We start from the raw sequence: 25,549 nt of genomic DNA, 5'->3' as shown, positions 1-25,549 counted from the left end.
TTGTCTTTCTATAGTTTTGGAACTAAAGTCTGTTTTATCTGATGTAAATACAGCTATTCCTGCTTGCTTTTGGTTTCTGTTTGCATGGAATATCTATCCCCTTCACTTTCTGGCTGTCCTTACAGGCAAAGTGAGTTTTTGTAGGCAGCATATAGTTGAGTTATTTCCTTTATTCATTCAGGCAGTCTGTATCATTCAAGTGACTAATTGGTTTACATTCAAGGTTATTATAATAGGTGATGACTTACTGTAGCCATTTTGTTAACTGTATTCTGTTTTGTATATTCTTTGTTTCTTTCTTCTTGTTTTTCATTTCAGTTTGAGGGTCTTCTGTAGTGTAAAAGGTTTGATTTTTTCTCTCTCTCTCCTTTGCATATCTGCTCTACTGGTGAGTTTTATGCTTTTGCGTGTTTTCATAATGGTGATTATCACCTTTTTGCTTCCAGATGCAGGGATCCCTTGAATATTTCTTGTAGGGCTAGTCTAGTGGTTTTGCATTCCCCAGCTTTTGCTTGTCTGGGAAAGACTTTCTCCCTCATTTCTGAAGGATAGATTTGCTGAGTCAAATATTCTTGGCTGGCAATATTTTTTCTTTCAGTACTTTGAATACCTCATTCTATTCTCTCCTGGTCTGGACAGTTTCAGCTGTCAGTCTAATGAGAATTCCCTTATATGTGACTTGATGCTTTTCTCTTGCTCTTTTTAGAATTATTTGTCTTTGACTTTTGACAATTTGATAAAATATGCCTTGATGAGGACCTTTTGGGACTGAATCTATTTGGGAATCTTTGAGCTTCTTAGATCTGGATGGTCACCCCACTCTTGGGAAGTTTTAAGTTACTGTTTCATTAAATAGTGTTTCTATTTTTCCAACTCTTTCCCTTGGGAACATCTACAATACGAAAATTTGTTTGCTTAATAGTGTCCTTTCTTGTAGGCTTTCTTTACTCTTTTTCCTTCTCATTTCTTTTTTTCTCCTCTCTCTGGGTAATTTTCAAATGACTCACTTTCAAGCTCAGAGATTCTTCTGTTGAAACAAGTCTCTTGTTGAAGCTCTGTACTATATTGTTTTATTTTGGCACTTGAATTATTCAGCAGCAAGGGTGTCCGTTTGGTTTGTTTTTGTTTTTTCTTTCAAGACAGAGTCTTGCTTTGTAGCCCAGGCTGGAGTGCAGTGGTGTGATCTTCACTTACTGCAACCTCCACCTCCTGGGTTCAAGCAATTCTCCTGTCTCAGCCTCCCAAGTAGCTGGGACTACAGGCGCATGCCACCACACCTGGCTAATTTCTGTGTTTTTTAGTAGAGACACTATATTTGTCAGGCTGGTCTCCAACTCCTGACCTCAGGTGATCCACCTGCCTCAGCCTCCCAAAGTGCTAGGATTACAAGCATGAACATCTGACTGGTTCTTTTTTACTGTATCTATGTTTTTGTTGAATTTATCATTGACATCATGAATTGTTTTCCTAATTTTGTTGAATTGTCTATTTTTTTTTTTATCTCACTGAGTTTCCTTAAGGTAATTATTTTGAATTCCTTTTCCAGCAATTCATTTATTTCCTTTTCATTCAGGTCTGTTACTAGAGTTATGATCCTTTGGTGGCGTCATATTTCTTTGCTTTTTCATTTCTTGTGTACCTGTGCTAATGTCTGTGCATCTTGTGGAATAATCACCTCTTCCAAACTTTCTGGAATGGCTTTTCTAAAGAAACATTTTCACCTGCAGTTAGGTCTTAGTGCACTAGTTGAGAAGTGTGTGGTGACTTTGTTTCTGGGTAGGTGCAGTGGTATAGTCTCTGTGCAGCTTCTTTGGCTGCATTCAACATCAGCAATAACTGTGGGCATCTCAGTGGCTTAGGGGTGTGAAAATTTGTTGTCGCAACAGCAGAGGTGTATGTGTTTTTTGTTTTTTGTTTTTTTGAGACAGAGTCTTGCTCTGTCACCCAGGCTGGAGTGCAGTGGCGCAATCTCAGCTCACTGCAAGCTCCGCCTCCTGGGTTCATGCCATCCTCCTGCCTCAGCCTCCTGAGTAGCTGGGACTACAGGCGCCCGCCACCACGGCCAGCTAATTTTTTTGTATTTTTAGTAGAGACGGGGTTTCACTGTGTTAGCCAGGATGGTCTTGATCTCCTGACCTCGTGATCTGCCCACCTCGACCTCCCAAAGTGCTGGGTGGCGTGAGCCACTGCGCCACGCCAGAGGTGTACGTTGTTAATGTCTTTGGTCCACAAAGGCTTTTGGGGTTCTCCAATTCTTGTTTTCCCTACAATGAGGAGACTTCACTAAGGGGATCCCTCTTGGTGTCAGGTCTGACATGGCATAAAGTCAACTGCTATGGTGCTGGATTCCAGGTGCAAATGTTTAGATTGGCAGAGTCCTAGGATCAGAGTGAATCTTTCACTCTCTGTGGCAGGGTTGGACATAGGTTGCCCACACCATCAGACTCTAACCCCTTAGCAGCTTAGGTCCAGAGAGTTAGGCTGTAGCTGTGACTCTATTCTTGCTAGGCAGGGAAGAGCCCTGGCCTGACTCTAAGGAAAAAGGTATGTTCTGGAGGTTTGAGCCTAGGGCACAGGGTATGGCTATAATTTGGGAGCTTGAGCCAGCAGGGCTCGGTGGCAGCTTGGGTGTGTGGGGATAAGGCACCATGTAGTGGTGATACTAGACTCTAGATAGTAGGATTCGGCAGTATCCCAGACTCTGTGAGGCCAGGTGCAGCAGCAAATGCCCCAGTATGGCTGTTGTTTGGGTCCTGGGGGGGGCAAGAAGCAGGACGACATGATTCAGTTTCCTAGGGATGGCACTATCTCAGCAGCTTAGACTCTAGGGAGCTAGTACAGCTCCAGGGAAGCAGGGTACTACAATTGTTTGGCCTGTAGGGTTGGGTATTTCTGCTCAGACACTGGTTTGTTTCCCTGGGATGAAGGGTACTATGTTAGCTCAGCCATGGAATGTGCAGTTGCTCAGCTCAGCCAAAACACTGATTCTCCAAGGGTTGATGTGCCAATCTACTCAGGCCGTGGGGGCCTGACTGTTCCGAGCAGCCCAGGCACCATTTCCCTGCCACACAGGGCTCTGACAAAGTACTTTTTCCTTGAGAGGGCAGTGCACAGTTTCAACTCAGGACTCTAGTGGCAGGGCATAGCCAAGTCTGAAAGAAGTAGATGGAGCTGTTCTGCCAAAGCACCATATCCCCAGGAAAGGGTACACAGCTCCATCTCTAGCCCAAGGGTGCAGGGTGAGGGGTAGGTGAAACAGTTCTATCTGCTGCTTGGCTTTACAGGGAAAGGTGTAACAGCTGCTTGGCCTGGGGATGTTAGGCTACTCTGTTGGGGTGGGGTGGTTCCCCAGTAGTTTAGCATAAGGGATGAAGGGTGCTGTGGCTACTCACCTCTGGAGCAAGATGTGAGTAGTTCCAAGATAGCATTGCACAGTCGCCATGTAGGCCACGGGGCAGGCACAGCTGGCTCCTTCTCTGAGGGGAACACAGTTGTATGGCCTCTAGGTAGCTACCCCAGCTGGGCTTAGGGCCTGTGAGGACTGCAGGTGACCCCAATAGGGGTCCAAAGTGTTGCTGTGGGCTGCCTACTCTTTTCACCATAGAAAGAAGTTCCTCCTGGTTCCTGGCTGATCTCAGCTGGGGGATGAGGTGGCAGGGTCCTGGTGTTTCCTTCCATTCTCTATGTGGGTCTCCTGAGTTTCTGTGCTCACCAGGGTTTCTGTTACTGCTTTGATGTACTCTGGTGCTGTCCTTTATTTTCATTAAAATATGGTTTTTTATTTACTGTTTTGGCTGTCTTTGTGGAAGGGATGAGTGCTAGTATTTTCTAGTTGAATATCTTGCTGTCATTTCTCCTTTGAGTGAGTTTTGTCATCCTGCTTTTTCCTTCATTAATGTGCTAAATAAAACTTGTACTCATGCCGATTATATATCTGCATGAGAATTATATTTTTATCATTTCTATAATTATACTTTCACAAAAGGATATAACAAAGTTCCACGGAAGTATCGGTTGGGTTGAAGAAACAGGAATTCAGTTTAGCTTCCAGTATCAACTTCCAGAATGTCTGTATCTATTCTTATTTTGTTATAAGATTAACTACTTGATTTTCACAATAATCTCAAGACTAATAAATATATTAATAAATAATGACCAATTCACCACGATGGTCAATCAATAATCATACCCAACCAATAAAGAATCATCAGAATAATGTTTACAACTAATTTCTTCACTATGGAAAAAACTACCCAAATCTCCAAATCTTTTAAATCACATAACACCATTTCAACTACCTTCTAACCATACAGCATGAAAGCAAAAAAAGCTCCACGATCAAACCTAAAGTCTCCCAGATAACCATATTCGAACCCCAGGTTTCAGGATGCTGTTCAGTAGCCATTGAAATAGGATAACTAAATGCTACAAGTAAAGCACCTGAACACCCTAAACATGCTAAAACAGAGCTATTAATCCTAAAAAATGTCCACGAAAAGTTATTACAGTAACAGATCCAACTCTATCACTTACAACTAACCCAAGACATTCAAAACGGGAGACAGCTGTGAAGAAATGTTTGAAAACCAAAAATAAGGCCAGGCGTAGTGGCTCCCATCTGTAATCCCAGCACTCTGGGAGGCCGAGGCAGGCGGATCAACTGAGGTCAGGAGTTCGAGGCCAGCCTGGTCAACACGGTGAAACCCTCTATTAAAAACACAAAAAATTAGCTGTGCATGGTGGCGGGCGCCTGTATTTCCAGCTACTCAGGAGGCTGAGGGAGGAGAATCGCTTGAACTCAGGAGGCTAAGCCTGCAGTGTGCCGAGATCGCACCACTGCACTCCAGCCTGGGTGACAGAGTGAAACTCCATTTCAAAACAAAAACAAAAACAAAAATAAGGCTGGGTGCGGTGGCTCACATCTATAATCCCAGCACTTTGGGAGGCCAAGGCGGGCGGATCACAAGGTCAGGAGTTCAAGACCAGCCTGGCCAATATGGTGAAACCCCATCTCTACCAAAAATACAAAAATATAAGCTGGGTGTGGTGGTGGGCGCCTACAATCACAACTACTCAAGAGGCTGAGGCAGGAGAATTGCTTGAACTGGAACTCAGGAGGCAGAGGTTGCAGTGAACCAAGATCACGCCACTGCATTCCACCCTGGGCTACAGAGAGAGACTCTGCCTCAAAAATAAATAAATAAATAAATATAAAAAAAGAAAACTAAAAATAAGGATGCTATTTAATAAGTTATTAAGTATTAAATGTTTCTGAATGTACTTAGGATTATGAAAAAAAGTTAAATTCATGGTTCCCACATGGTAGCTAACCATGACCACTGACATGAGAAACAACTGTTGTTGTCTTTCAGCAATAAGGACCACTAAGGTCCAATAAAGACCACCAAGAAAAATCATCCATTAATTAAAATTCATCAACTTTACTGTTCCATCAAACATCTCAGCCTGATGAAACTTCGGCTCAATTTTAGGAGTAAGTTTAATTCTGTAAATCCTAATAAGACTTTTATCAGCCATATATTATACATCAGATACAATAATAGCCTTTTCATCTAGAACATACCTTTGCCAAAATATTAACTATAGCTAACTAATATATACATCCTAATGGAGCACCTCTAGTTTTTATGTGTCTATGTATGAGACATATTGCAGAAGCTACATATACTCAGAAACCTAGAATATCAGAGTAATCATATTATTTTCATATATGGAAATAGCATGTATAGACTATGTACTCCTAAGAGGACAAATATTCTGAGCAACTACAGTAATAACAAATCCACTTTCAACTATTTCTTATATTAATACTAATTAATATAATGAATCTGAAGTGGAGTCTCAGTAGAAGATACAGCTTGGATGTGTGTCCCCTCCTAATCTTATGTTGAAACGTGACCTCCAATATTGGAAGTGAGGCCTAGTGAGAGGTATTTGGGACATGGGGGCAGATCCCTTATGAATGATTTGGTGCCCTCCCCTCAGTAATGAGTGAATTCTCATTCTATTAGTTCATGCAAGAGCTGGTTGTTTAAAGGAACCTGGTACCTCCTTCTCTCTTTCTTGCTCCCTCTCTTGCCATGTGACATGCCTTGCTTCCCCTTCACCTTCTGCCATGAGTAAAAGCTTCCTCACCAGAAGCTGAGCAGATGCTGGTATCATTCTTGTAGAGCTTGTACAACCATGAGCCAAATAAACCTCTTTTATTTAAAAATTACCCAGTCACAGGTATTCCTTTATAGCAACACAAAATGGACAAACACAGTAGATAAGTCCATCTGTATATAATTCTTCACTTTTCCCTATTTTTACATGAAACATGATCAAACAGCCCTCAGGATTAACATCAAACATAAATAAAATTCCATTCCACCAGTACACGATCAAAAATCCCTTAATATTTCTTTTCCTAATTACACTACTACTGTATAAGGGAGCTATTACCACAGCTGAGCCTCACACCTTGCTATCTCTGCTGTCACATATGCTAGCAATATGGATGCCTGCTATCTATCTTGTTGAGATGTTTATTTTCAAAATCAAAGTCTCAAATGAGTATATCTGATTGGGCAGAACCTAGGTCACATGAATTCCTAGTCATAAAAAAAGCCAGAAAACATAGGTGTTTTGTTTTCTTTAATCTATCTTGAGAAAGTAGGCTTGACCTTTATCAAATGCAATTCTGACTTTTTACCCATTTAAAAACACTCAAGGATAATTCTAAACTCTTTAACTTGTTATGTAAGCATTGCCATAATTTCCCATCAACATGTTTTCCAGATTATTCTCCTAATCTATCTCCCATCTACTTCCTACCCCTCTCTTCCTTCCTATCTCCCTTCCTCTATCCTTCCCTCCCTCTCTCCTTCACACACACACACACCCACACCCTGTTGCTCCCAAACACATCATCATTACTGCCCTTGGTTCCCCTTGGTAATGATCTTCCCTCAGCTCAAATCATAGCTGTGCATAAAGTATTCCCCAACATCTTCCAGAGGAACCATTCACACTTGCCTCAAAATTACATTGTACACAGCACAGCACATGCTTTATACTATACGACATCCATCCATTAGTCTATACATCTCCTTCCAGAATCTCCTATCCACGTTCCCCAGTCTGAGTTAGAAGTTGTTCTTGTGTGCTCCTGAAGCAACTTGAAATTAACTCTAGTTTTGTACTTATCACAATGTATAGTAACTGTCTGTTTCTTATACTAGCCTGTGAATTCCATTAAAGCTGGATGTGTGCTTATTCACCATTATATTCCATGTGCCTTGTACCATTAGGTGCTCAATATATATTTGTTGAATGGCAAGAAGAAAAAATCAAAAATATATGTCCTAGTCTGCCTCACCCAGGAAAACGTTATGTACATGTTAGGCACACTGTAAAAGCTTATGAAATATTTGGGTAAAAAGAAATTACAAGGATAAGTTTACAAGTTTGCCTTCAGACTTTCTAGTGAATGCAGAAAGCAGCAATTAGACTCACTACATTACTGAAAAAGCCCTTCTGCCAATACTATAGTCCTGCTACCATACTGGGATGAAATCGTGTGGATACTTGCCTATCTTCATCTATGGCCTTTATTTTCAGGAGCAGCACATGATCTCTTACAAAAATTCAATGCAGGTTTGTGAAACTTGGGAACGTGTCTTACCTCCGGTTTTACAAACCATTTGCCTGCATTCAGAGTCGACAGGAAATCCCAACGGAAGGTGGCAGGGTTCTTGAAGGCAGATTCTGGCTGAACTTCCCAGATATTGGTTGTTCTTCTCAGGTCAAAGTCATGCATGAGGAAAGGCACACGATCGTAACTGAGGCAGAGGTAGAAAAGAAGGGCAGGGGTAGACAGGCTGAATTTAGCTACCTTGGTAGACAGGCTCCCCAGAAAGTCCTTCAAGGTCACAGGTGTCACTAGGGCTCCTTACTCCCTCTCAAATCTTAGAAAAGGGCTACATATCAGTCACTTACACTTTGATGTCAATATTTTTTCTGCTTTAGGGATCAATCTTTCATGATATATAATCACATTAGTGGGTGAAAGAATAGCTTCTCTATTCAGGGGCTTTCTGGCATTAGGAAAACAGCAGGCACAATAGTGGCCTAAAAATAAAGTGAATGGAGGTAGGGATGATGCAAGGTCCTCAGGTTCCAGGACCATACTAAGCAGGCGTCCACACAGTTTTCCTGTATTATTCTGATCCTTTCCCAGCTAGACACTGCACTGAGTATTTCTTTTTGTTTGTTTGGTTTTTGTTTTTGTTTTTTGAGACAGTCTTGCTCTGTCACCCGGACTGGAGTGCAGTGGCACGATCTCGGCTCACCACAACCTCCGCCTCCTGGGTTCAAGTGATTCTCCTGCCTCAGCTTCCCAAGTAGCTGAGACTACAGGTGTGCACCACCACGCCTGGCTTATTTTTGTATTTTTTAGTAGAGACAGGATTTTGTCATGTTGGCCAGGCTGGTCTCAAACTCCTGGCCTCAAGTGATCTGCCCACCTCAGCCTCCCAAAGTGCTGGGATTACAGGCGTGAGCCTCTGTGCACAGCCCACACTGAGTATTTCTGGTCCTAGACTCTTCACATCAGACGGTATCATAAGGTAAGTTCCTTATTCTTCTATCTGCAATTTGCTTTGGAGAATCTCTGATTTTATGAAACTATCTCTCCCTTTCTCATTAAAATATCTATGAAGAGAACATCTATAATGAGGAAGATAAGGCTTGGAACTTACTCTCCTGCCATAAACAACTAGAAAACTGGACAAAATAAAGGAAATAACTATTTTCAGTTAACGGACAAAAGGATGCACAATATTACTACGATCTCTGAGAAAAGGCAAAAACAAAAAATGACATAAGCAATTCCATCACCCAGGTTTCTTTCCTGCAGGTGAATAATGAATTCCAGTACAGGGTAGGGGAACCTAAAAGTGACCTAACTGTCTTGCTGAAATGAGAAGAAAGAGATTAGAGTAAGTGGGGAGCCAAGACAGCTAGAATTTGTGGGCTAGAGTCCCACAAAGGATAGAGTTATGCAAAAACAAAGGCACAGTTCCAAGAAAATATGCAAAAGTCCATAAGTATATGGCTAAATATCAATCTGTATGTGTACAGAGTAAAACTATGAAGCTTGGCAAGAACAACTTCTAAGAAAAGAAAATATTACCAGACAGTTCTAAGACAATCGGAGCTTGCACGGGGTATGAATCATTCAAGTTCCATCCAGCAAGAGAGGGGAGTCCTCAGTAATTACAAAGGCATTCTTTAGAGACTCCACAAGATCACACCTTAGAAAAGGGGACAATTGGCTGGGCGCAGTGTCTCATGCCTGTAATCCCAACACTGTGGCGGGCAGATCACAAGGTCAAGAGATCAAGACCATCCTGGTCAACATGGTGAAACCCCATCTCTACTAAAAACACAAAAATTAGCCAGGCGTGGTGGTACACGCCTGTAGTCCCAGCTACTTGAGAGGCTGAGGCAGGAGAATCGCTTGAACCTGGGAGGCGGAGGTTGTGGTTAGACAAGATCGCGCCATTGGACTCCAGCCTGGGCAACAAGAGTGAAATTCTGTCTCAGGAAAAAAAAAAAAAGGGCAGGGAGGGTGGTAATTTAGAACTAAAATGGCTTTAGAGCCACTTTAGATCCTCTAAAAAAGAGCTTAAAAACAAGCCTCCAAAGAAAAGACCAAACTAGTCTGGAAGTAACAACTATCTGCTAGAAAACGACCAACCTTAAAGGATACAAGATATAGCACCCAACAATGTAAAACTACAAGTCCAGCATGTAATCAAAACTTACTAGAGACATAAACAAGCAGGAAAATGTGACCATATGGAAGAGGAATTACTCAACAGGGACAAACTCAAAAGTGAGAGAGATGACAGAATTCATAGACAAGGGTGTTAAACAGTGTAGAACAAAATTATAAAGATGTAAACAAGGTATGTAAAGGAAAACATGAACATAATGAAGATATACATACAAGGTATAAAAAATGGAAATTTAGAGATAAAATATAATAACTGAAATGAAAATTTCACTGCATGAAATTTAAAACACATCAGATATTGCAGATCATGCAAAGAACAATGAATTTAAAGATGTAGCATTAGCCGGGTGCGGTGGCTCATGCCTGTAATCCCAGCACTTTGGGAGGCCAAGGCAGGTGGATCACCTGAGGTCGCGAGTTCAAGACCAGCCTGACCAACATGGAGAAACTCTGTCTCTACTAAAAATACAAACTTAGCCGGGGTGGTGGTGCATGCCTGTAATCCCAGCTACTCGGGAGGCTGAGGCAGGAGAATCGCTTGAACCCGGGAGGCGGAGGCTGCGGTGAGCCGAGATTGCACCATTGCACTCCAGACTGGGCAAAAAAAAAAAAAAAAAAGGGTGAAACTCTGTCTCAAAAAATAAATAAATAAATAAATAAATAAATAAAAATAGGCTGGGCGCGGTGGCTCAAGCCTGTAATCCCAGCACTTTGGGAGGCCGAGACGGGCGGATCACGAGGTCAGGGGATCAAGACCATCCTCACTAACACGGTGAAACCCCGTCTCTACTAAAAAAATACAAAAAACTAGCCGGGCGAGGTCGTGGGCGCCTGCAGTCCCAGCTACTCGGGAGGCTGAGGCAGGAGAATGGCATAAACCCGGGAGGTGGAGCTAGCAGTGAGCCGAGATCGCGCCACTGCACTCCAGCCTGGGTGACAGAGCGAGACGCCGTCTCAAAAAAAAAATAAAAATAAAAAAATAAAATAAAGATGTAGCATTAGAATCTATCCAAATGGAAGCATAGAAAGAAGACTGGAACAAAAAAGAATGGGGCATCAGTGACCTGTAAGGTGTAAATGGAGTCCTAAAAAAGAAGGGAGGTGCAGAAAAAGACATTTCAAAAAGTAAAACTAAAAATTTTTTCAAAATTTGATGAAGATTTGAACTGAATGCTGAATTCTTTCCTGGCTAAAAGTCTCCAAACTAATGTCTTCAAATTCTCTTCCCATTTTTCTCACTTAGACTCAATGAAATTGCTACTATCTTTTTCCTGAAAGCATATCCAGGATGGTCTTGATCTCTTGACCTTGTGATACATAAACTACAGGCAAGAAAAATCTGTCAGATTGCCACTGCCTGCCTCCACATTAACTGAACATGCTTTGAGCCTAACATCCTTTTTTTTTTTTTTTTTTTTTAACAGAATCTTACTCTGTCACCCAGGCTAGAGTGTAGTGGTGCCATCTCAGTTCACTGCAACCTCCACCTCCTGGGTTCAAGTGATTCTCCTGCCTCAGCCTCCCGAGTAGCTGGGATTACAGGTGCCCACCACCACACCCGGCTAATTTTTGTATTTTTAGTAGAGATGGGTTTCACTATGTTGGCCAGGCTGGTCTCAAACTCCTGACCTCAGGTGATCTCCCTGCCTCGGCCTCCCAAAGTGCTGGGATTACAGGCTTGAGCCACCACGCCGGGCCAAATCTAACATCTGACACCTCAACTGACTGCCCTCCAGACTAAGGAAACTGGTTTATAGATTTCTCCAAACATTACATTTGTTTTTCTTCCATTTGAAAGCTCATTTGCAATACTAACTCCTGAAATGAGACACAGCTGCTAATGGGACTGGGCTATTCCCAGAAATAGAAGACTAGTTTACGAGGATCCTTTGCCACTCAGCTATTAACTCAGTTTTCCCACCAACTCAGCTTTTAGTATGTGAAACCTCTAGGGAAGCTTCAGATGGGGATGTTGGAGCTCAGAAACCTACACCAAAAATGTGGTATGCTGACATGCTGAAATAAAGAAGGCTGTTAGGCATAATGGTTTAAGCTCTTTGGCCCAGGTAGTTCTGAATAATTAAATTGTATTAGATTTCCTTTTGGCAAAACAAGTGGGTATCTGTGCAATAGCTAATACCACTTGTTGTGAATAGAAAAAATTTCCAAATAAGCTAAATGGTTATGAGAAGTGTGTACCACAGATCCCCTTAAATGATCTCTTTAGCTGGCTTCCTAAGGGAATAGGAAATTGGTTTTAGTTCGCCTTACAAACTCTTATTATTGTCATCTTGTTCTTCTTTCTATTTACAACAGACAACAGGGACTAGTAACAAAAGAACTGACACTTCTGTCATGCAGAATCAGAACCCTATACCTGGCATTCAAGAACATTTACAGGCTACTACAAAGCAGTTTCATTACTCAAATCCTAATTATGGTCCCCCTGACCCCTGTCAGCAGGAATCAGCCAAAGCAGTCATGGCCCAATTCCTCCTTAATGATCACACTTCAGGATTGAGAGATAAAGAAGATAAGGGGATACTGAAGCCATCCTCACAGGGTTAACAAGAATTCTGGACAGAAACATAGCTATAATTAAGTACTAATCAGGCTTCACTTTGAAGCACTTCCTTGTAATGGAAAGTCATTTGACATTGACCATTCACATCCCCAATGTTTCTATAGATAGGATTTCTGACATTAGAATCACAAGGCTTTTGTTTAAGAATTGCTTAAGATGTTTTTCAGATCCCATACTCTGGTAAAACAGTTGATGTGAACCAGTTTGAAGACCCCCACAGAGGAACAGAATCAGCTTGAGAATATAGTTTCTTCATCTCCCTGGCCCTTGACTTCACCCTGTACTCTTTGACCAATCAACAATCTCCACACTCCAGCCAACCCTAAAACCATTAAAAACTCTAGCCCCGAACTCCTTAGGGAGATGGATTTGAGGTTTCCTCCTATTTCCTCATTTGGTGACTCTGTCACTAAACCTCTTTCTGCTGCAAAAAAAAAAAAAAAAAAAAAAGTAGCTGGGGCCTGGGGTGGGCATATGTGGAGGGGAATACAGATAAGCATCCAGAAGATTTCTCATCAAAACATAAGACAGAAAACTATGAAATAACATATTTTTACATGCTTGAAGAAAACTACTGTCAACTTGGAATTATATATACAGCAAAAATATTCTTCAAAAATGAAGGGAAAATTAAAATATTTCATACAAAGACACTAATTCATTTCCAGCATATCTTTACTGTAAAAAAGATGAAAATAATTATTAAACAAAAAGGAAATTGATACAATTTGAAACTTGGATCTACACAAAAGAATAAATAGTGCCAGAAATGATAAATACATGAGTAAATATAGAAACTTTTTCTCATTTTTTAAAAACAGAATTAACTGTTTAAAGCCAAAAGTAATAGCAGTGTATAATGAGGTTCATGATAGCACCAGGTCATACTATGAGAGACATGAAATGTTAATGTACTGATAAAAGACACTGTTAGTGTACTGACAAAATAGCTTTACATATAAATATATAATACTCAAAGGAAGAAATAACTTAAAGATCATATTGTAAACTCTAGCACAACCACTGGGGAAAAAAAAAAGGTATAGCTAATAATCCAATAGTAGAGATAAAGTTCTAAAAAATGCTCCATTAGTCCAAAAGGAGGGAGAAAGGAGAAAACAAATAACAAAATGATAGTGCACTTGCCATGGGTCTAAAATTTAAAGGGGTGCCAAAAACTAATAAGATAAATACTATCTTGATACAATATTTTAAAAAACAAAACCAATGCAAAATTCCACTATAAACAAAATATTAAATTTTAAATGAAGATAAGATAGTATTACTGATTTTTCCTTTTGCCTCAGGTTCTCATATGGCTTGGCATGACACATCTTCATTAAAATTTTTGACATTTTGTTCATCATGAATGCTAAAGGGTAGGCAATACCAACGGAAACTAGTTATCACACACATACTTGTTACATGTGACATTTACATTTATTTCCCTTAAAAAGTTAGGTGGAGACCGCGTTAGCAGAGAGGGAGTAAGAGCAGTAGGCACAAACAAGTTTATTGGGATCTTTCAATCTCTCTAACTCAGCTTCCATGGACTTCCAGTGACTGTTGGCAAGATTTCTCCTACTGGTCCACATGAGGAGGTCAGCATTTCTTCAGGATCTGTGTTTCTGCAATCCCCAGAAAACTCAATTCAGTGTTCTCCAGAGAGGTGTATGGCTGGCTGGGCTTTTATGCTAAAAATTTTATTAGAGGACTGGGAATAATAGCAGCCAAAAATTTTGCATAGATTTTCTCAGAATCTCCCAAAGCTTTCTCTCAGCTGCAAATAACCTGTTTACATTACTTGCTCTTTAGGTTTAAAAAATATCTCTGCCTTTTCAAATGTTTCTCAAAATTATGTTCAAATGAAGGTTTCATATAAACCTGTTTCACATTTAAGGGTAACATAGTTGCAATTTTATAAAGTGGGATAAGCACTATCAAATTCACTTTGGGGTGAACTTGGGGTAGGGATCAGACATCCTTTACAACTATTTTATCACATATCTCAAAAATTGCAACATTAAAGGCAAGAAGGGAAGGAGGAGCCAGCAAAAGAAGTCACATAGGAAACAGCCAGGTAGGAAGAAAATCAGGAGAGTATGGTATTCTAATAGCCAAATGAAGAAAGTTTCAAAAATGAAGGACTACTCAAATGCTGAGAGGTTAAGATGAAAACTGAAAATTTACTATGATGTTTAGGAAGTCTGAGGTCCCTGATAACTTAGTAAGAGCTCTGAGAAGTGGTGTAGAAGAAGCCTGATTGGGATAGGCTCAAAAAGGATTAAAAGTTATCCAAAACAAAGGGGAGGATTGAGAGAAGGCAAAGAAAGGCAATGTTGGGGTTCAAGACACTCACCCTAAAATATGACTGCAGGAGACCAGAATATGACACCCCAATATATACCTCTTTGGCATATTGATTATTTTGAGCTGGTTATTTTGAGAAACTGCAGACACAGGAGAAGCTCTGAAAAGTTGCCCTTTTGTAAAGGAAATTTGTACTTATAAAGGAAATATTCATTAGTAAAAGGATCTGTACCAGTAAGAGAGCTGCTCTGAAATCATTTTATAATCAAGAGACTTACATCTGTATAATAAAACAACCTTTATTCACCACACATTTTCTTCCCTCTTCCCACAATTTGTCACTGCCCCCATACAAGCCCTTCTTCCTTTCTATAGCTCAAGAAACTATACAAGCCTCAATCATCTGGCCTTTTCCTTAAATCTCAAATTTCTGTGGGACTCCCATGTGTACATATGTAATTAAAATTATTTTTCTCCTGTTAATCTGTCTTACATAAATTTAATTTGTAGACCAGCCAAAGAACCCCGAAGGGTGAGACTAACAAAAATGTTTGATCCTCTACAACAGTACAGATCACTTTTTGGAGGAATGTTGCTTAAAAGAAAGTGAAGACATGGGGCATAAACTGGAGCAGGATATAGGGCCTAGTAAAGTTTTAAGATGTCAGAATGGATCTTCGGATTTTAGAATCATTTTGTCTATATCTTTTTTTTAAGAAGGCTGACGAGATTCTTTTCTTTACATTCTATTTTGAGAGGATTGTAGATTCACATGTGTTTGTAAGAAATAATACAGAGAGATCCTATACACCCTTAACCCATTTCCCCCAATAGTAACATCTTGCATAACTATACTATACTATCACAACAAGGAAACTGACATTGATAAAATCTATGACTTCATTCAGATTTCATTCATTTTACATGAACTTATTTGTATATTTAGTTCTATGTTAATTTTATCACACATGAAGACATATCACCACCACCACAGTAAAGATACAGAATGGTAAATATACAAGAAGAGTTTTGTGTTACCTTTTAAAGGGGGAGCCACCTCTCTCCCTCCTTCACCCCTGGAAACCACTGATTTTTCTCCATCACTCTAAGGTCGTCATCTGAATGTGATATTCAAATGGAATCATACAGTATATAACCTTTTGAGAATGGCTTTATTCACTCAACGTAATTCCCATGAGGTCCATCCAAACAGCAGCATGTTTCAATAGTTCATTCATTTTTACTGCTGGGTAATATTTCACAGTATGGATGAACACAGTTTAATCATTAAACCTCTTAAAGGACATTTGGGTTGTTTCTAGATTTGGGCTATTACAAATAAAACAGCCATGAAAATTAATGTAAAGGTTTTTTTCTATATGAACATTAAGTCTTCTTTTCTCTGGAATAAATGCCCAGGAGTGCAATTTCTGGGGTGTATGGTAAGTATATATAGTAATGTGCCACATAATGACATTTCAGTCAACAACGGACCCCATATATGACAGTGGCCCCATAAGATTATAATGGAGCTGAAAATTTCCTATCACCTAGTGACTCTGTAGCCATAATATTGTAGCACAATACCTTACTTGTATGTTTATGGTGATACTTATGTAAACCAACCTGTATAGCCAATCACATAAAAGTATAGCACATACAACTACAGACAGTACATAATACCTGATGATGACAATAAACAACTGTTACTGGTTTATATATTTACTACACTACACTTTTTTTAAATTTAGAGTATATACATTCTATTATATATAAAAAAATTAAATGTAAAACAGCCTCAGGCAGTCCTTCAGGAGGTATTTGAGAAAGCATTGTTTCCATAGGAGATGACTGCTCCATGCATGTTATCATCCCTGCAGACACTGCAGTGGGAGAAGATGTGAAGGTGGAAGACAGTGATATTAATGATCCCGACCCTGTGTAAGCCTAGGCTAATGTGTGTGCTTGTGTCTTCATTTCTAACAAAAAAGTTAAAAAAAAAAATTAAAATAGAAAACAGCTTAGAGAATAAGGTTATAAAGAAAAAACGTTTTTTGTACAGCTGTACAATGCGTTTGTGCTTACACTAAGTGTTATCACAAAAGAGTAAAAAAGTTACAATAAACTGGGGTTATTATTGAAATTTTTTTATGAATTTAGTGCAGTCTAAGTGTACAGTGTTTATAGTCTTCAGTGGTACACATAATGTCCTAGGCCTTCATATTCACTCATCACTCACTCACTGACTCACCCAGAGCAACTTCCAGTCCTGCAGGCTCCATTCATGGTAATTGCCCTACACAGGTGTACAATGTTTTATCTTTTATATTGTTATTTTTACCATACCTTTTCTATGTTTGGATATGTTTAGATACACAAATACCTGCCATTGTTCTACAATTGCCTACAATATTCAGTACAGTAACATGCTGTACAGGTTTGCAGCCGAAGAGTAACAGGTCATACCATACAGCCCAGGTGTGCAGTAGGCTATGCCATCTAGGTTTGTATAAGTTCACTCTATGATGTTCACACAATGACAAAATTGCCTAACAACGCATTTCTTAGAACATATCCTCATAATTAAGTGAGATAGGACTGCATTTAGTTTTATAAATAACTGCCAAACTTACTTGGAGTGGCTATACAATTTTATGTTTCCACCAGGAACATATGAGTGATTCAGTTTGTCTGCTAGCATTTACTGTTCTGGCTATTTTTTAATTTAGCCATTCCGATAGGTGAATAGTGTTAGTTTTAATATGCATTTTCCTAAAGGCTAATGCAGTTGAACATCTTCTCAATACTTATTTGCTATCTGTATATTCTCTTCAGTGACATATCTACACATGTATTTCACCCATTTTCTAATTGGATTGTTTGGTTTGTTTTTGTTTTCATTTTACTGTTGAGTTTTGGAAATTTATATATCCTAGACACAAGTCTTTTGCCAGATATATGTTTTACAAATATTGTCTCCCAGTCTGACACTGGTCTTTTCATTCTTCTCATATGGTCATGGACACAGCAAAAGCTTCTCAGAATGAATTCCCTGGAATTTTCTCCTTCCCCCATCTCTGCTTGGTTCGAGGCTCAACCCAAACACAACTTTGAACATAAAGATTTTTTTTCTTTTTTTTTTCCACACAATAGGAAGTGACCTTTTCCTCCACTGAAGTTCCATTACACTTATTTTTCTCTGGATGGCTCTTGTCACAAATGGCCTTATTCTGTAGTTATCTGTAAACATTCCATGTCTCCTTCACTAGCTGGAACATCTTTTAGGTATGACTATATCTTACTCATTTGCATCTCCCAAGCACTCATAAGAAGGCCTGGAATATAGCAAATGCTCAGGGAATGTTAAATAAATTGCTAAGGTAGTACATAGAGTGAAGTGGTAAGCACAGTTGCAATGGTACCATATTTGAATCATGTGTGAAGACTATTATCGAGTGTGTCTGATTTGTAACCCTGTCACTGAAAACATGGAGGTGCAGAGGTGTGGTTTGTGAGATGTGGTTCATCTGTGTAGTACCTGCATATATACCATATGAACACAGGAACAACTCCCTAGGGCTTGCTGTCTCTACACCTCAGGCCAGGCTGGTTCTCTTGCATGGCAATGAACTTATCCCCTCCTCCCCCTACCCCAGCTCCCTGCTTTCTTACCTTAAGTGTACGTCAGTCTCCAATCCATGGGCTCCATGTTCAACAGCTTTCTCAAAGGACATCATGGTATTCTCAGGCCCCAACTGTAGAAGAAAAGGACATCAGGCGCTAAGCCTTAGAGTCTCTTCTCCCAGCATTCCTTTTAATGGTAGGGGTAGGACCCAGTACGATTTTGGGTAGAAGAGTCTGGTTCCCTCAGATCTCCTTTCAAAACCTGTATACCCTCTATCCAAGCTGATTCTGGGACTCTGCTCATCTGAGGCAATGTCACTGGGCACAGTAAAGAGAAATGGACTGGGAGTTAGGTGGCCTGGATTCAAGTCCAACCTCCACAATGAACTCTTTATTCTTGCCATCTTAATGCAATCACTTTTTCTCTCCAGGGGCTCCTATGGTTCTCAGTTTTCTTCTCTTGACCACATATCCCATACATACTTATTTTCATCCATGTTCTTCATGCTCAGACCTACCATGGGTGCACCTCTATGTCCAAAGAGGGTTGGCTTGGGCCCCAAATTCTCCTTCTCCTGAATGCAGGGAGAATAAATCCCTAGTGGCATCAAACAGAGACTTAAAAGGATAAGAAGAAAGGGTAATCCAACAGCCACTTGTAGACCTGAAAAATTTGGAAGGAAGGGGAAGCAGGGGAAAAAAGATAAAGAGGGCTGGAAAATCATCCCAAGCAAAGCAGCAGTCTGAGTAAACCCACAGTCCATGGGTTTCATTGACTGTGTACTGGCTAATTTACTTCCTATTTCTGTGACATTTCCACTTACTTCCAGGGATTTGGATATAAAAGTATAGAACTGTACAATTATAGGGCATTATTATTAATGCTACTACTGGAACTGGAAATTTACAGAGGACTCAATTGTACAGGGTTCAGATGGGGAAGGAAAGGAAGGAGAAGCGATGTTAAGGAGCAGCTTCTCAGGAGGATGAGGAGCTTGGCTGATTCTAAGAAAGCCCCAGAGACTGTAAAGATCATCCCAAAACATCTGTATATTTAAGGCAGTACAGCATAGTGGAAAGGGCACTAATTGGCAGAAATCTGGGTTTAAAGCCAAGTTCTGCCACTTCCTGATTGTGTGACTAAGGACAACTTACTTAATCTCTCTGAATCTTCATTTTCTTCTGTAAAATGGGGCTGTCCTGCTGCTTATATCAACCTTACAGAGTTGTTATGACAGTGTTGACTCATAACACTCTATAAATATTTGCTTCCCTCTTTCCCTCCCTCCCTCCTTCCCTCTCTCTCTCTCGTGCATACACACACATTCACATACAGAGCCTGTACACAATGCCTGCGATAACCAGCCATTCCCCAAGACTTACTATTTTAGACCTCTGAGAATTTTACCCATTTGTACATTTTCAAGTTGCCACCTATGCTTCAGTGACTTTCAAATCTCAGTCTCCAGCTCTAACCTCTTAGCCTTGCGATTACATTACATTTCTTGAGCCTTTTTTTCTCAGAATGTGTCATCCTGTATCTTCTCATTCTAACTAAAATTTAGAAAGTGAAAAAGAAAAGAGCTGATTATTGTCCCCTTTAAGCCCTTTCCCCAGAAATACTTCCTAAAATTTACCCTCCACACACAAGCATACATATATAAACACACAATGGCAGCACTATCTATGCAGTCTTTCTCTTGCCTGCATACCCCCACAGGTCAGAAAGGGTAATTTTACCCTTATTTAAAAAAGAGTAAAAATGAAACCCAGAGAGAAGAATGTCCTATTGGTTTATCCGTAGAGTGGTGAAAGACAATTCCATTCTCCAAACAGGTTAGTATACAGATCCAGTTCTTTTGATTCCATTACACTGGGGCAAAGAATGAAGAGTCTAAGAAAGCCCCAGAGACTGTAAAGTGACAGAGTGACAGAGACAGACATTTGCTGTAAGACGACTTACAGACTTCTGCTGTAAGTCCTCAGGTATGACATGATCTCACAGGGGACTGCTCTGAGTTACTTGAATGTAAGCAGAAATCTCTGGACCTAGTATGAGTTGAAACTACTAATATTTGCCAGGCGCAGTGGCTCACGCCTGTAATCCCAGCACTTTGGGAGGCCGAGGTGGGCGGATCATGAGGTCAAGAGATTGAGACCATCCTGGCCAACATGGTGAAACCCCGTCTCTACTAAAAATACAACCAGGAGTGGTGGTGCACACCTGTAATCCCAACTACTTGGGAGGCTGAGGCAGGAGAATCTCTGGAACCCGGGAGGTGGAGGTTGTAGTGAGCCAAGATTGTGCCACTGCACTCCAGCATAGCGACAGAGCAAGACTCTGTCTCAAAAAAAAAAAAAAAAAAAAAAAAAAAAAGAAAGAAAGAAAAAAAAGAAAAACTACTAATATTTGAAAATAAATGGAAAGAACTGTGACTTGTACCAGCACTTTGCTCAAGTAAAATTAAAACAGCCTCTACTGCGTCACCTGCCATCCATCTTCAGAGAGTCAATGTATAACAATGTAAAGATCTTATTTTTCAAAAAAAAAAGAATCCCTCTTTAGAAGTTCTGTTTGGCCACAGAAATACTATGACAGGCCATTGGCCACCGTGACAGGGTAGTGAGTGAGAGCACAGGAGTGTGCCTGAGTAGCAAGCTAAATGAATTGCAACAAGGCATAGGGGCGGCTAGTTCCCAAGCTTCTGTTTTCCTAAGTGGAGTATGCAAGCTAAAGCCAGAGCTGAAGAAATAGGCAGGGTTCTGCCCTATGTGACATACCTTCTCTTTCCAAACGTGCCACGTAGATGGCCACAGGCCAGAAGAGGATAACCATCACAGTTATGCTGACCAGGTGCACATAGGGAGCAAAGATCTGTGAGAAAGCCAAAAGTCAGGCGGGATACATCTAGACAGCTAGTGCTGGAGCTATAGGATGATTCTTACCTGCAGAGACAGCCCAGCTACCAGCCATCTTTCTTTCCAGAATTTGCATATAATGAACATTAAAATGACACACGGAAGAATCACTAGCAGAATCAGGATCTAGGGAAACAGGAAAAAAAATCTCCTGACCTGAAGCACTAGGCTTGGATCAGAACTGTCCTTAGGAATTGTATCTGTGTCTTCACAATGTCAGGGACCTTATCTGCTTTCTCATTCTTTTAATCTCACCAGCCTGCAAATCCCCAGTATTAGATGGAACCAATCATTCACCTTCTTTGCTTCTAATCTTTGCTGTACAGCATGACTAGAAAAAATTACACAGCTAATTTACCATTACTAATTTACTATCTCCAGCCTCAGCTGGGTCCTAACATTGCTTGGTATCTCTTACTCAGATTCAACAGTTGCCATTAAAGTCTTCGCTATTTCATTAGACTTCAATTGTATACTCAATACAATTATAAGTAAATAATACTCTGTAATTGCCTTTTCGATGTCTGTTTTCCCCAACAGACTATAAGCTTCATGAAGTCAAGGATAATATTGGTATTGCTTATGATTACAACCTCAGTGTCCTGCAGAATGTCTGGCACATAGTAAGCGTCCAATAAGTATTTGTTAAACAGATGAAAAAATCTGCCTGCCAGAACACTGTATACTTCATAGAGAAAAAACGTTGAGACCAAGACCTAACTTTCCTAACTTCCTCCCTTTCAAATGTATAGTTTTCCTACATCTGTGCTGCCCTCTAGACAGTATTTAGCTCTCTCCTTTCCATAATCTCTACATCTAAAATAATTAAATCCATAATTAAGTCTCTCACAAAACAACCCTTTGCTGACGTCAATGATAAATTCTACCAAACATTTAAGGAAGAAATATTTCCAATCTTTAACAAACTCTTTCAGATAATAGAAAAAGAGAGAATACTTTATGAGTGCAACAAAACATTAGACCTAAATTTAACAAGGACGTTATTAAAAGAACAGAAAACACATACATAGATGAAAAAATTTTAAACAACCTATTAGGAAAAACTAAATGCATCACAACACAAAAGTTGAATTGCCAGACTCATAAGAATCGCAGATCTTACCCAACACCAAACTTCACTATGGATTTAAAGGATACAGGCAATCACAGGGAACAGATAAAAGACTTTCCAGTGGTTGGCTGGGAGCGGCGGCTCACACCTATGATCCCAGCCCTTTGGGAGGCTGAGGCGGGTGGATTACCTGAGGCCAGGAGTTCGAGATAAGCGTGGCCAATACGGTAAAACCCCATCTCTACCAAAAAATACAAAAATTAGCCAGGTGTGGTTGCGCACAACTGTAGTTCCAGCTACTTGGGAGGCTGAGGTGGGAGAATCACTTGAACCCGGAAGGCAGAGGTTGCAGTGAGCTGAGATCGCGCCACTCTGCACTCCAGCCTGGGCAACAGAGTGAGACTCTGCCAAAAGAAAAAAAAAAAGAAAAGAAAAAGCCGGGGCGCGGTGGCTTATGCCTGTAATCCCAGCACTTTGGGAGACCGAGGCAGGCAGATCACGAGGTCAGGAGATCGAGACCATCTGGCTAACACGGTGAAACCCCGTCTCTACTAAAAAAAATACAAAAAAATTAGCCAGGCGTGGTGGTGGGCGCCTGTAGTCCCATCTACTCGGGAGGCTGAGGCAGGAGAATGGCGTGAACCCAGGAGGCAGAGCTTGCAGTGAGCTGAGATAGTGCCACTGCAGTCTGGCCTGGGCGAAAGAGCTAGACTTTCGTCTCGAAAAAAAAAAAATTCGAGCAGATATGATTATGTCAAATGCAGCTACTCATATAGGGTCTTTCCTCTCCTGTATTAGTATACATTGTTTTTGGACTTAAAATGTAAGGTGTGTTTTGAGCAAAATATGAAGAAATGTTGCTTCACAGGAGTCATTTTGGTTATGGAGCATCATTATTTTATACTCCATTAATTATATAACTCTAGCCAGTCATGTCTTCTACCACGCGAACCTATATATTCCAGGTTTGTTTACAATAAAACCAACCTAGATAGATCTAGGTATATCCTGGTAGAAATTTTTGCAGATAAGGAGTTGACAAATACCTTTAGTGTGTCTACCAGGAGGTCAGGTGATTAGCATGTTTACAAGGAGTTTGGGTTGATGCCATTCGCTTCTCTCTGGGCAGCTGTAGGTAGAAGGGGAAGGGGAGGGGGGTTCTAGAACCCCCTGGTGCTAACGCTTTTCTTCCTAAATTTATTCTGCGTACAATAAAACTGAAACTCCGAGCCCCACAAAATCTCCCTTACCAATAAAATCAGTCTCTCCTTACAAGTCTGATAAGCCTGGTCATTCCTGGTTTGAAGACCTGCAGACTCAACCAAGGTAGTTAAGTTCCAAAGGAATGCCAACTCTTAATAATCCCCCTGAACTTTTCATTGCCTTCAGAATCTGTGAACTAGATCCCAGAATGCCTCAGAAGATGAAGGCTTAGAAAAGAAGATTTTCCTGACTAATATTGGCAAAAATCCTGTAGAATATGTGTGGGAATGAATTCTAAGGGAAAGAGAACAAGGAAAAGAGAACAGAATTTTAGATCAGACTAAATTTATTGATATGGGTGCACTTACCAGAGATTCTGGATTTCATATCCTAGAATCCAGGTATTAAGCAGTTCCAAGAGGTTCTAATTGTTTGGTTATCTGAAGCCCAGGCTCAGTGGTAGCCTATGCCCAATGAAATTGGGATGCCAGTAATTTCTTGGTATAATATAGAAGAAATAATAAAAGATTAAGAAAAAGTGCTAGAACGGTATCACCTATGAGCTAACCTACTTCCTATATTGAGTTCTTTGGGAGGTCCCAGAAGACACTGGTGAGGAAAGCATCAGCATCCTTGAAAAGCACTGTGGTAGCCATCCTGTATGCCTGAAAAAAGGTGAGAGATGCTGCCAAACAGTCTTCCTGATTTCAAAGGGGATGATGCGCTTCTGCCGTGGCAGAGGCCAAGTAGCAGTACTTAACTGGCACAGGCAACATAAGCATAGTTTTTATAACAGACACAAACCTGGAATGGTAATCAGAATGTTTTCAGTCCTAGGGATTCTTGGTATTGGTTAATTTATCATGGTGTCCCAAATCCAAAATAAATGTTGATGTCAATAAGTCCTATTTGTTCAGTTTTCAAATCTATATTCTTTCCCTAGAAAATCTCATGACTTCAAGCTCCATCTATTCTAATAACTCTAAATTTATATTTCCAGTTCTTACTTCTCATTTGAGTAAGAGGATATTGATATGGCTTGGACCTGTGTTCCCTCCAAATCTCATGTTGAAATGTGACCACCAATACTGGAGGTGGGCATAGAGGGAGGTGTTTGGATCATGGGGACAGCTCCCTCATGAATGGCTTGGTGCTATCCTTGCAGTAATGAGTGGGTTCTCATTCTGTGAGTTTACATGAGATCTGGTTGTTTAAAAGGACCTGGCACCTCCTCCTCCTCTCTCTTGCTCCCTCTCTTGCAATGTGATATGCTGGCTCCCTGCTTGCCTTCCACCATGACTGTATGCTTCCTGAGGCCCTCACCAGGACCAGATGCCAGTGCTATGCTTCCTTTACAGCCTGCAGAACCATGAGCCAAAATACACCTCTTTTCTTTATAAATTACCCAGTCTCAGGTATTCCTTTATTAGCAATGCAAATGGACTAATTCAAGACTTAAAGGGACCACTCAAGAGTCTGAAATGTTTCTGGATTTGGGGAAATACAAGGAATTGTATCAACACTATGCCTGATGTTCCCACTCATATTTGGGAGTTAAAAAGTAGAGAAGTAGAATGATAGTTACCAAGGGCTGGGAAAGGTGGGTCAGAGTGGGAGAAATGAAGAGGGGTTGGTTAATGAGAACATACCATTAGATAGAAAGAATAAGTTCTAACGTTTGATAGTACAGTAAGGTGACTACCGTTAGCAATAATTTATAATATAAATAGCTTCAAAATAGTTCAAAAAATAGTTTCAAAACAGCTAGAAGAGTTGAAGAAATGATAAATGCTTGAGATGATGGATATCCTAAGTACCCTGATTTGAGCATTATACATTGTAGGCATATATCAAAATTATCACATGGATCCCACAAATATGTCCAATTACTGGTATCAATTTTTTTAAAACATGCCCAAAAAAGTCTATAAAAAAGCAAGAGGCTGTCACTGGAGCTGTTCAAGCCCATGCGAGAACAAAACAAGGATGCTGTATCGGAACTATGCTGCATGCCTGTAGATGGTGGGGCCAAGCT

The 25,549-nt window shown here is 40.4% G+C and overlaps 1 protein-coding gene across 2 annotated transcripts in view; it reads right to left on the bottom strand.

The window, feature by feature from the left end:
• Window positions 1–25,549, bottom strand: part of GDPD4 (glycerophosphodiester phosphodiesterase domain containing 4) — an 83,691-nt gene that overhangs the window by 32,378 nt on the left and 25,764 nt on the right. For both annotated transcript variants that reach the window (XM_031653090.1, XM_031653091.1), the window contains 6 exons: window positions 21,267–21,365; window positions 21,102–21,195; window positions 19,797–19,874; window positions 18,839–18,984; window positions 18,369–18,451; window positions 7,688–7,844 (listed from right to left, as the gene is read on the bottom strand). In XM_031653090.1, coding sequence (XP_031508950.1) covers window positions 7,688–7,844; window positions 18,369–18,451; window positions 18,839–18,984; window positions 19,797–19,874; window positions 21,102–21,195; window positions 21,267–21,365 — 657 coding nt within the window. The remainder of the gene's footprint in view (window positions 1–7,687; window positions 7,845–18,368; window positions 18,452–18,838; window positions 18,985–19,796; window positions 19,875–21,101; window positions 21,196–21,266; window positions 21,366–25,549) is intronic.

The sequence above is a fragment of the Papio anubis genome, chromosome 12 (assembly GCF_008728515.1).
Source record: "Papio anubis isolate 15944 chromosome 12, Panubis1.0, whole genome shotgun sequence".
NCBI classification, from domain to species: domain Eukaryota; kingdom Metazoa; phylum Chordata; class Mammalia; order Primates; family Cercopithecidae; genus Papio; species Papio anubis.
The sequence above is the reverse complement of the archived record's forward strand: the minus strand, read 5'-3'. Positions and strand labels throughout refer to the sequence as shown.